The 12,265-nt window shown below is 44.5% G+C and overlaps 1 protein-coding gene across 1 annotated transcript; it reads left to right on the plus strand.

Annotated features, from left to right (window-relative positions):
* Positions 1–1,758: 1,758 nt before the first annotated feature.
* Positions 1,759–3,839, plus strand: LOC103674777 (IQ domain-containing protein F1). Its single transcript, XM_008703716.2, has 3 exons — positions 1,759–2,132; positions 2,318–2,428; positions 3,387–3,839. Exons 1-3 carry the CDS (start codon positions 2,130–2,132, stop codon positions 3,831–3,833), a joined length of 561 nt encoding a protein of 186 aa, XP_008701938.2. The 5' UTR covers positions 1,759–2,129; the 3' UTR covers positions 3,834–3,839.
* The last annotated feature ends 8,426 nt before the right edge of the window (positions 3,840–12,265 follow it).

A 12,265-nucleotide genomic window follows, 5' to 3' on the forward strand; every position in this document is an offset into this window, starting at 1 on the left:
CCCGATGTGGGACTCGATCCCGGAACGCCAGGATCACGCCCTGAGCCGAAGGCGGACGCTTAACGACTGCGCTACCCAGGCACCCCAATACTTTTGTTATTTAATCTTTGTATTAGAGTTAAGTGATTAACACACCACCAGGTTATAATATTAGAGTATTCTGAATTTGATTATATACTTACCTTTACCAGTGTGCAGAAATGAAAGGAGGCTAATTAACTCCTTTCCTTTCTGCTTGAAGAACTCTTTGGCATTTGTTATAAGGCAGGTCTAGTAGTGAGAGAGATGAACTGTCAGCTTTTGTCTGGGAAAGTCTTTTTCTCGTCTTCATTTCCAAAGGACAGCTTTATTCATGGTTGGCTGTTTTTTTCTTTCAGCATTTTGAATATGTTATCCCTTTGAATATATCACTTTCTTGTGGCCTGTTCTGCTGAGAAGTCCACTGATAACCTTATGGGGATTCCGTTGTTTGGGAGAAAATTTTGCTCTTGTTGCTTTTAAAAGTCTTTATCTTTAAAAAAAAAAGATTTTATTTATTTATTTGAGAGCGAGAGAGACAAAATTAGTGACAGAGAGCATGAGTAGGGAGGAGAGAGAGAAGCAGGGAGCCACACACGGGGCTCGAACCCAGGACCCTGAGATCATGACCTGAGCCAAAGGCGACTGAGCCACCCAGGCACCCCAATCAGGCTGGACTCAGATAGCCTCCCATTTGCTTCCCCTGGGACAATGCTGAATAGTTAAATTTGTGTTCTTTCTCAGTTCCACAGAGTCAGCTGGCTTTCTATGCATACTCACTAGCCATCTGCAAAGGCTCCTACTTGCCACCCCCAGGGGCCTACACCGGGAGTCAGCCATAGATAAGGGAGTATGTGGGTGATTGGCAAGAGTACTAGGGATGTGCATATGCCAGTTGGGGAATCTGCAGGTGAGGCATCCTCACCTGTGGCTTGCGGGCTGGCATCCTGATGGAGGCTGGTTAGAAGGACCCAGGTTCCTTTGATAAGTTTTGAGCCCTACCTGCTATTCTCTTAGCCCCTCCCCACTCCTCACTCATGAGGCTTACCTGAGTATTCTGGAAGGTGTGACAAGTACACTCTTAGTGACACCTGGGGCTGTGACTCTAAGTGGCTACTCACATTAACCAGGTGGGTTTTCAGAGGACAGGAGCAGGCAGAAGTAGGGAGGGCCCCACCTAGTGTCTAGGGTCTTGTGTCAAGCGTCTTTTACATGGTTCAGAAATAAGAACAGAGCTAAACCCTTCTGTAGTGGCCACTCCTCACCCATATGATGTGGCTCTGTCAGGGGCAGAAGACAAGAGAGCACTTGAGCCCATTGTAGTCTGAGATGGGGGCTCCAGCTGGTCCTGGGAGCCTCATGGAGTTCCCTGGGCCTTATATGGATGGGTCAACAATTCAGCTCTTCTAAGATAATCATCGATAGCAATTTGGTGTATATACCTTTCTTCTCCTTTGTATGCACTTACAATGTGTATGTATAATCATGTATCTTGATGGTTTTATTTATATAAATGGGATCATAATGATCTTCAACTTTTTCACTTATAAATATATCTTGGATACACTTCTTCATCAGTACCTATAGATCAAATTCATTATTTAAAAAAATTTTTTATTTTTAAATTTACTTATAAGTAAGTTCTACACCCAACATGGGGCTTGAACTCATGACCTTGAGATCAAGAGTCACATGGTCTACTGACAGAGCCAGCCAGGTGTCCCTAAATTAATTATTTTTTAACAGTTATAACTTGTTAGTATTCTCTGAGTATTAATGGACTGTTAACCATTAAATCAATCCTCAATTTTACCAATTGGGGATATTACCAATGACTGGTTATCTTTATACACTTTTATGTCAATGGGCCAGTATTTCTGGTGTCTTGCTTTTGTATTCAGGGCCTTGGCCATTTCCAGCAGAAGAGAATGGACAACACTTTTGTCTTTTCGTTGGAGGGAGCTCAACTATTGGGTGCCATCCTTGTGCCTAAGTCATAACTGCCCTTATGACATCATAGGTCTCCCTCTCCACTTATCTACCCATCCATGGCTACAGCAACACAGACCTGAGGGGATTTGAACCATCTACACCCAATCCATGTGGGGCCAATGGTGAGTAAGCAAGAGACAGACAAACCAGGCTTTTTAGGGATGTCCCATAGATCTCTTAGGATGAGGGCATCCCCTGGCATATGAATACTCTGGGAAGCCCCAGAAGCTGGGGATGTGTGGGATACTGAACGGACAGGGAGGGAGGGCAGCTTCACTCTTGCCTTTTCCCTAACTGCTGATTTCAGGAGGAGGACCAGCCTGAACAAATTAATGAACAAACTGAAGATGAGCCTCAGCAGAAAGAGGAACCGACTGGTTTATCCTCAGAATCACTGACCTCAGAGAAGAAGGTGGAGGTAGGAGGAACCTTGACTTGGATGCCTCTGGTCCTTGTGTCCAAGTGCTTGTGGCTAGTGTTTTTTGCATGATCCAGAGCTAAGAAGAGGAATAAACTCATTCTTGTTTGTTCTCTTTCCCCATTTTTTTTGTCCAGGCTGAAGATGTAGATACAGTCAAGACAGAGAAAGTGGATAGTGCTAAAAGTGGAGCTTTTAGCCCCTCCCCCAAGGCCACACAGGGGTGGGGCTGGGAACATAGGGGCTGTGTTTCTGGAACAGAATGGCCAACATATGGGAAGCTGGGCTTAATCAGTAGTGTGTGTGTGTGTGTGTGTGTGTGTGTGTGTGTGTGTGTGTGTGTGTATTTGAGCTTGTACGTGTATGTTTACTTGTTAATTAAGACTTAAAATATGAAAGTCAAGAGAAATAAGGATGGGCAAGAGATAAAAGGTAGAACTTTATGGGGTGGGGGAAACTTAATACTATAACATGACAGAGGGAGAGAGCAGGTTGTGGTTTGGAGCTGGAGTCAAGGATGGAAGGACAAGATTAGCAAAAGATGCTACTTCTCTAGCAAGTGGGTGGGGTCTGAAGGGAAGGGTCATAGGTCCTGATTCGTTGGGCACATTCGGGTGGAATATGTAACTCTTTGACCCATAGATCTTGCCCTAGGCTGGCCCTTGATATGGCCAACTTGATCCATATACAACTGGGTAGTCAGGGCAGACGTACTCCCATTTTATATATGGGGACTTTGAGATTCAGAGGTCAACATGTGTCCATGTCCATTAACCAGAGAGTGGCAGAGACAGGACACCGACCTGGTCCTCTGGTTCCAGCCAGTGTGTGTTCAGTGCTCCTGAGCCCCAGCAGAAGGGCTGATTGTTGACAGGGAATCAGGGTCCCTTTCTGGCATGCCCCAAGACTCAAGTGGGTGGGGAACATTCTCTGAAAGTCCTCTCTTTTTTCTTGCAAGACCCCAGGAAATCAACATAAGCCCTCTACCAGTAATCCAGAAGTCATAAAGATCCAGGCCTGGTGGCGGGGCACCCTGGTGCGCCGGACACTGCTGCATGCAGTAATCAGAGCACTGATCATTCAGCGCTGGTGGAAGCAGATCCTGACAAAGCTGATGGAGAAGAGGCGGCGTGCAGCACTGGAGACCTTTACACGGAAGGAGTGGGCAGCAGTCAAGCTGCAGTCCTGGGTCCGCATGTGGCGCATCCGTAGACGCTATTGCCGTTTGCTCAATGCTGCCCGCATTATCCAGGCCTACTGGAGGTGCCACACCTGTGCTTCCCGGGGTTTCATCAAGGGCCATTACAGAGTCACGGCCAACCAGCTGCATCTCGAGCTAGAGATCCTGCTGGGCTCAGGGCCTTGCATTGTGTCAGAGTGTATTCCCCTCCCAATAAAGCAGTGAAGTGGTCTTCCCCCAGCCTCTCTGTTTGACAAGTTCCAGAAGATCAAGACAAATGATGGCAGATACTTAGCATCTCATATGCTAGCGCTGAGGAATGGGCAGGGGTTATCTGAGGATTCTGGGGCAGGATTCTGGGGCTTTGCCCAGACTGAGCAGATACCGTCATTAATTTGCAAGGTCTGCCATAAGTAGAAAAGTAGAAAAGTTGGTGGAACAGATCTGCCGTGTTGGCCACCTCAGGGAGCATCCTTCATGTAAATGGTGTCCCTCCCCAAGGTTGCATATAATGGAGGCCTGGAGGGTGGTGGTTAGTGCGGGCAATGGCAGCATATTTGTCAGGAATTCACCCACCTAGGTCTAGTTGCTCAGGGCTTGTTCTCTTACCCCCATGATTGAAAGGAGCCCACCTACTCCAAGCTCTGTGATGCTGGCTCCCATCGGTTCATAAACTGGCCCCCATACACAGAGGGCAAGGAGAGATGGAACAAGGAAACAGGCCATTCCAGATTGGCAGGTTTAATAAGCAAGTGAACTTGCATATAAAACTTGTCTTGGGCGGCTAAAGGTGAGTAGGTCTCACCTGCCAGAATCTTTTTTTTTTTAATATTCATTTATTTTAGAAAGAGAGTGGGCTGGGGGTCAGAGGGAGAGAATCTTCAAGCAGACTCCCTGCTGAGCACGGAGCCCAGCTTGGGGCTGGATCCCACAACCCAAGAAATCATCATCTGAGCTGAAACCAAGAGCCAGATATTCAACCAACGGAGCCACCCAGGAGCCCATTGCCTGCCAGAACCCTAAAAATTCATATAGAGGCCTTAACAGGTTTCAGTCACGTATACTGTCCAGATGTTCTCAAAACCACATTGCTCTCTCAGGGTTGTGTCCTCGAAAATGGCTCCCACTGTCCAAGACTGCAAGCTCAGAAGCCCTATGTCTGGTTCTGCTCCATCTACTCTGCCCTGACAAACTAGTCCTTCAGCTCACAGAGGTTCTGAGACACCGCCTGGAGGTCTCAGGTTCCAGCTCTCTCTCTCGCACTGGAGCATGAGCTCTGTATTTCCTGCTCTGTCCCTCCATGTCCTACTCCTGTGTTTCATACAGATCCTGGTCTCTCACTCTCTGAAGGATTTCTGTCTCCTTTTTCCTTGCCTACCTTTCTCTCTTGTGTTCAGTGTCTCAGAGTAAAGAGCAAGGACTTTGGGGTCAAACTGGCCTAGATCAGATCCCTTGCTGCATCCCTCACTGCGGTGTGGCTGTGGACATGTCATTTTACCTCTCTGAGCCCCAGTTTCCTCAGCTGTAAAGTGGGCTGATCCTCGTCTTTCGGTGCAAATGTCAAGTGCCATAAAAATTCAGCATCAGCAACAAAACAAGGAAAAGGGTCACACCGACCTTAAAAACTGGCAACTAGGGGAGAAGCAGCAAATTTGGGGTTGCAGTGGAGTGGCCCAGGAGAGCACAGCAAAGTATGCTCATCGTTATTGGGGTGCTGCTGGTCCCAGGCCTCCCAGTGGACAGAGATAGGGAATATACGTTTGTGCACACATACAGCACACATTGCTATCATCTATATCATTTATCATCTATCTATATTGAAACGACATACGATTTCACACTGATATCTCTAATCGCAATCTAAAATCAAAGAGTTCATTCTAGTTTTCTCCTTTCTGTGTTTCTACCTCCTGTTTCCAAGATTAAGACATCTGGCTCCCATTTTACTTAATTTATTTTATTTTTACTTTATTTTTTATTTTTAAAATTTTTAATTAAATTCAATTTAGTTAAGATATAGTATATTATTAGTTTTAGGGGTGGAATTTAGTGATTCATCAGTTTTATATAACACCCGGTGTTCATTATATCAAGTGCCCTCCTTAATGCCCACTACCCAATTACCCCATCCCCCACCCACCTCCCCTCCAACAACCCTGTTTGTTTCCTAGAGTTCAGCATCTCTTATAGTTTGCCTCCCTCTCTGTTTTCACCTCATTTTATTTTTCCTTCTCCTTCCCTATGTTCATCTGTTTTGTTTCTTAAATTCCACATGAGTGAAATCATATGGTATTTGTCTTTCTCTGATTTATTTCACTTAGCATAATACCTCTAGTTCCATCCACGTCATTGCAAATGACAAGATTTCATTCTTTTTGCTGAGTTATACATACATATATATATATTCTTTATTCATCTGTCAATGGACATCTGGGCTCCTTCCATAGTTTGGCTATTGTGGACATTGTTGCTATAAACATTGGGGTGCAGGTGCCACTTCAAATCACTACGTTTGTATCCTTTGGGTAAATACCTAATAGTGCAGTTGCTGGGTCATAAGGTAGTTCTGTTTTTAACTTTTTGAAGAACCTCCATTCTGTTTTCCAGAGTGGCTGCTCCAGTTTGCATTCCCACCTACAGTGCAAGAGGGTTCCCCTTTCTCTGCATCCTCGCCAGCATCTGTTGTTTCCTGACTTGTTAAATTTAGCCATTCTGACTGGTGTGAGGTGGTATCTCATTGTGGTTTTGATTTGTATGTCCCTGATGCCAAGGGATGTTGAGCATTTTTTCATGTGTCTGTTGGCCATTTGTATGTCTTCATTGGAGAAATGTCTGTTCATGTCTTCTGCCCATTTTTTGAAGGGATTTTTTGTTTTTTGGGTGTTGAGTTTGATAAGTTCTTTATATATTTTGCATACTGGCCCTTTATCTGATATGCCATTTGTCAATATCTTCTCCCATTCCATAGGTTGCCTTTTAGGTTTTTGTTTTTTTTAGATTTTATTTATTTATTTGAGAGAGAGAGAGCATGAGCAGCGGGGTGGGGGGTGGGGAAGGGTAGAGGGAGAGGGAGAAGCAGGCTCCCCACTGAGCAGGAAGTCTGACATGGGCTCAGTCCCAGGACCCTGAGATCATGACCTGAGCTGAAGGCAGACACTTAACCAACTGAGCCACCCAGGCACCCCTGCCTTTTAGTTTTGTTGATTGTTTGCTGTGTGAGAGCTTTTAATCCTGATGAAGTCTAACAGTTCATTTTTGCTTTTGTTTCCCTTGCCTCTGGAATGTGTCTAGCCAGAAGCTGCTGTGGCCGAGGTGAGAGAGGTTGCTGCCTGTGTTCTCCTCTAGGATTTTGATGTGAGTCCACTCTCACATTTAGGTCTTTCATCCATTTTGCATTTATTTTTGTGTATGGTGTAAGGAAATGGTCCGGTTTCATTCTTCTGCATGTAGCTGTCCAGTTTTTCCAACACCGTTTTTTGAAGAGACTGTCTTTTTTCCATTGGATATTCTTTCCTACTTTGTTGAAGATTAGTTGACTATAGAGTTGAGGGTCCATTTCTGGGTTCTCTATTCTGTTCCATTGATTTATGTGTCTGTTTTTATACCGTACTTTGTAAATTTTCTTCTTTTTTTTCCTTAAAGACTTTATTTATCTATTTGACAGAGAGAGAGCGAGCACAAGTCGGGGGAGTGTCAAGTAGAGGGAGAGGGAGAAGGCTCGGCGGGGAGCCGGATGTGGGGCTCAATCCCAGGACCCTGGGATCATGACCTGAGCCAAAGGCAGACACCTAACAACTGAGCCGCCCAGGTGCCCCAATAAATTTTTTTCAAAGATTCTATTTATTTGACACAGAGAGAGTGCACAAGCAGGGGGGGCGGCAGGCAGAGGGAGAGGGAGAAGTAGGCTCCCCACCGAGCAAGGAGCCTGATGCAAGGCTGAATCCCAAGACCCTGGGATCATGACCTGAGTTGAAGGCAGATGCCCAACCGACTGAGCCACCTAGGCGCCCCCTTAATAAATGTTCTTATATCATCTCCCCTGTATGTAACCAATCTTCCAAGGCTGCTGATGGCTATGCAGACATTGTCCTCACCCTGCTTGAACTCTGACACCCTGCTAGGTCATTACCCTCTTCTTGTATCCCACATTAGTTGCTGTCCTGTGTGAATGCCTTTCTCACCCAACGTGGGCTGACATGAAATTTCAGGACACCCTCTGCCCAGATATCCTCATTGCTGTGCTCAAGTTATGGCTTCCTACACCGCTAAGCATGCCTCACCTGCCCATGGTATGATACCCACTCCTGTCATGACCTTGAACACCCCCCCATGTTCAGAGCCCCCTCCACCTTGCCTGGGTTCCAAACTGAGAAGCCCTCTGATGCCAACACCTTCTTCACCCTCTTGGGATCCATGCCCTTTCCTATGTCACAGTATGTCTTGCCCTGGTATACCTACGGTGCAGTGCCCAGCCTAATGACTTTCAGACTATATTGCTCAGGAAGGGAAGAAAAGAAAATGAGGGAAAGGATGAGAGGAAACTAAAGTTTCCATCTAAAAATAGAGATGAACCATCAGCAGAAGAAAACCGTCAGTCACTTACTAAAATCTGCTTCAACATTTTTACCTCCAACCTCAAGGAAACATGACCATAAAGAAAACTGAAAAAAAAAAATGTCCATGAGAAAATGGATCAAAATGTTTGAACACAGGCTCAGATCTTCTTCTCTTGGTATAAACTCATAGGAATAATAGAAAAAGAATATATTTATTTAAAATATTTCTAATAATACCTAAAAATTTAGGAACGTCAATGGACAGAACTATGTGGATTACTTAAAGGACACAAGGTAGATGTGAAAACACTGAAAGAAAATATATCAAAGCTCTAAAAAAAGATCTCCTACAAAAGAAGAGAGTCGCCATGCAGTCCCTCCAAACTTGGAAACAGCTGGTTCGGGAGGCAGCAGGGGCTGTTGGCTACGACGGGGGCTAGTTGGGTTATAACCATAGGAGGAGTAGCCAACTCTAGCTGAGCCATGTGGTTGGCAAGAGAGGGCCTATCTCCAGGAAGGAGCTGTGATTGGTCTGGGGAGGTGTGGCAGGGCCTTATGCCATGTGACACCTTGCACAGCAAGACTCCTGCCCAGGAGATGGTCCGCCATGAGACCCTACACCATACCTCCCTGAAATCCGTGGACATAGCAACCATCAATAGGCAAACAGGAAATTGCAAAACAAAGATGAACATCTGACCAAGAATCACCAAACTTAAGAGGAAACCAACTGCGCGAAAAAGCATCCTTACACTCCACAATGAGAAACACAATGGTTAAGGGAAAGACTAAGAAGGCAACTTAAAGAAGTGAAATTAATTTCTCAGTGGATGGGAGGAGACGTCTTAGCTATAAAAGAACAAACCATTATTAAAAGGAGCTATTTATGGATCTTAGAAAGGAACAGTGTTGAAATTCTAACTTGATAGATGGGATGAATAGAGAATGGACATAACCAAAGTTAATGAGTGGAAACTTTGACAAAAGGACTCCTCTTGAGGTGCAGCAGAAAAGGGAAAGCTGCAGAGAAATGAAACGGTTAAAGAAAAGTAAATTTAAAAATGGAGCACTCATCCAGAAGTTCTAGATATGGTTGAATTATTTTTCCTGAGAAAGGAAGCACAGAGATGAAGAGTAGGAGCCTTTGGGGTGCCTGGGTGGCTCAGTTAGTTAAGCATATGTCTTCAGCTTGGGTCATGATCTCAGAATCCTGGAATCAAGCCCTGCATAAGGCTCCTTGCTTGTGGAGAGTCTGCTTCTCCCTCTCTCTTTTCCCTTTCCCACAGCTCATGCTCTCTCTCTCTCAAATAAATAAAATCTTAAAAAAAAAAAAGAGTAGGAAACTTCAAGGCATTAAACGGTTTCCCAGAAGTCATTAAAGAGATTCAATTACCCTAAAAAAGGTGAAGGAAAACAGATGGAGCCCCAAAGAGGTCACAGCACAATCTCATAACTAACGAAGATAATATATGTAAATATTTGAAGAGGAAAAAAAAATTCCACAAACTACCCACTAAGGAATAAGTTTCAGACTGACATCAGCCTTCTCAGCAGCAACCCTGGGTATGAAGAGAAAGAGGAGTGACATCCTCAATGTGCTGAAAGAAAAGAAATGTAATAAGCATTGAATGATATACCACCTACAACATCATTCAAGTGTCAGGGCAAAATGAAAGACATTTTTATTAATTCAGTTTATCAGGGGCCCCTGCATAGCTCAGTCAGTTAAGTGTCTGACTCCTGATCTCAGGCCTTGATCTCAGGATCATGAGTTCAAGTCCTGTGTTGGGCTCCATGATGTACATGGAGCCTACTTACAAAAAAGTCTACATCAATAGTCTCTGAAAGTACTTCTGGGAAATGAATTCCATGATAAAGAAAAATGAATCCAGGAGAATGACCTAAAAGGTAGTGATGAGTACAGATGTCAGTAAAATTTATTTATTTATTTACTTATTTATTTAGTATTTTATTTATTTGTCAGAGAGAGAGAACACAAGCAGAGGGAGCAGTAGGCAGAGGGAGAAGCAGGCTCCCCACTGAGCAAGGAGCCCAGGCCTGAGCTGAAGGCAGCTGCTTAACCAACTGAGCTACCCAGGTGACCCTGTTTTTTTTTTTTTAAGGATTTTATTTATTTATTTGAGAGACAGAGACCAGAAGAGCTGGGGGCGGGGGGGAGGGGGGCGCAGAGGGAGAGGGAGAATCAAACTCCCCACGGAGCAGGGAGGCTGATGGGGGGCTCAATCACAGGACCCTGAGATGATGACCTGAGCCAAAGGCAGCCACTTAACTGACGGAGCCACCCAGGCGCCCCAGTAAAATTTATTATTACAAACAAGATTTTTCTGTAAAAAATGTGTGTTCTATCTCAGTTGATACCGACATGAGAGGATGCTGGAGGCACTTGGTGAAGTAAAGAAAATTGGGCTGAAGCTCTTGCCTGCTTTGGGGTAGAAGCAATAGATACTGATTTGCTCGGAATAGTCCACAATGTAAACATCTTTAAGAACGATTTTATTTTTATATATTTGAGAGAGAGTCAGAGCAAGAGATATCACAGAGAGAAAGGGAGAGAGAGAAGCAGACTCCCTGCTGAGCAGAGAGCCCTACACGGGACTTGATCCTATGACCCCGAAATCATGACATAAGCCAAAAGCAGACCCTTAACCAACTGAGCCACCCCGGTGCCCCAAATGCAAAATTTAAAGTGTAAGTGTTAAAATGAATCTAAGTGTAAGTACTAGAAGAAAAGGAATAGGTGTATAACTTCTATATAAATTAGAAATTAAGTTCAGTAAAAACAAATCTCAAACGTGATGAGATAAACAAACTAGAGATTTGTTTTTGCATCACATAAATCTGAGCGTGGACAGTCTGGCCTGGTGTGGCAGTTCATGGAACAAAGCTACTATATTCTCATTTGCTCTTCCTCACTATCTTAGTGATGTGAGCCTTGTCCTCAGGCTCTCAAAATGGTTACCAGAGTGCTGGCTATCATATTTACTTTTCAGGGAAGAAGAGGGTGGAGGTAAAATGACAAAAAGGACCCATTTGCATTCTTAAAGAGCTTTCCCAAAAGAACCACCCTGAGACATCTCATTGGCCAGTGAGTATCATATGACCGCTCCTGCTGCAAGGGAGCCTGAGAAATGTCATTTACTTAAGTGAACATGTCACCGACCCCAATGAAATCACAGTTCTGTAGGGTGTGGATATGGTTGAGCAACTCATAATCTCTGCCACAATTTCTAAAACGGTAGAAGGGAAAAAACTCACCAACCTCAAAATTCACTGAAAACTCAATGTGACAAAAAAATAGGAAGCGAAAAACAGACCACAAGAAAAAAATGATAGATTTAAAGCACAAAATAAGATGGCAGGAAGTCCATAGATATTAGGAATCAATAAATGTGAATTAGTGATATCCACCTATAAAAATGCTCTCTTGGGATGGCTTGGTGGTGCAGTCAGTTAAGTGTCTGACTCTCAGTTTTGGCTCAGGTCGTGATCTCAGGGTTGTAGTGTCCAGCCCTGAGTTGGGCTCCATGCTCAGTGGGGAGTCTGCTTGAGACTCTCTCTCTCTGCCCCTACCCCCCACTCTCTCTCTTTAAAATAAATAAATACAACTTTAAAATTTTTTTCAAAAAATACTCTTCTACTGAGTTAAATAGATCTTGCTTTTGGTAGACATGGAGATGAACTACACAGACTCCCCTTTAAGGAAGAACCTATTACCTCGGCTCCTGGGAGTCTGATAGCAGCTGTCAGCCCCTTCAGGGACTGCTCCAGCTGCAAAGAGCCTACCTTGCCCAAAGTCAAGCCCTTCCGATACCACCCACAATGACTGATACCAGTGGCTGTCTAAAGACCTGGCCATTTGGACTCAATGTGGGGCCATTTTGCTGGGCCATTTCAGCAGCAGAACTTCCTGTGGTGCTTGCTCAGGCTGCCAGCTGAATTGCTGAATCTTCTCCCTCGACCCAATCCTGCTTTCTTCCCTTTCTTCCCATAAGTGTCAATCCCAAGGGCATTCCCTAAAAAACATCCTGAACACCAAACTCTATCCCCTTTCCTGGAGAACCCAAACTGCAACAGTAGACA

Source organism: Ursus maritimus, unplaced genomic scaffold, assembly GCF_017311325.1.
Source record: "Ursus maritimus isolate PB19 unplaced genomic scaffold, ASM1731132v1 scaffold_14, whole genome shotgun sequence".
In the NCBI taxonomy this organism is placed as follows: domain Eukaryota; kingdom Metazoa; phylum Chordata; class Mammalia; order Carnivora; family Ursidae; genus Ursus; species Ursus maritimus.

Coding starts and splice junctions, on each gene's coding strand:
- LOC103674777 (XM_008703716.2), top strand. Junction 2,429..3,386: donor CCTCAGAGAAGAAGGTGGAG/GTAGGAGGAACC, acceptor TTTTCTTGCAAG/ACCCCAGGAAATCAACATAA.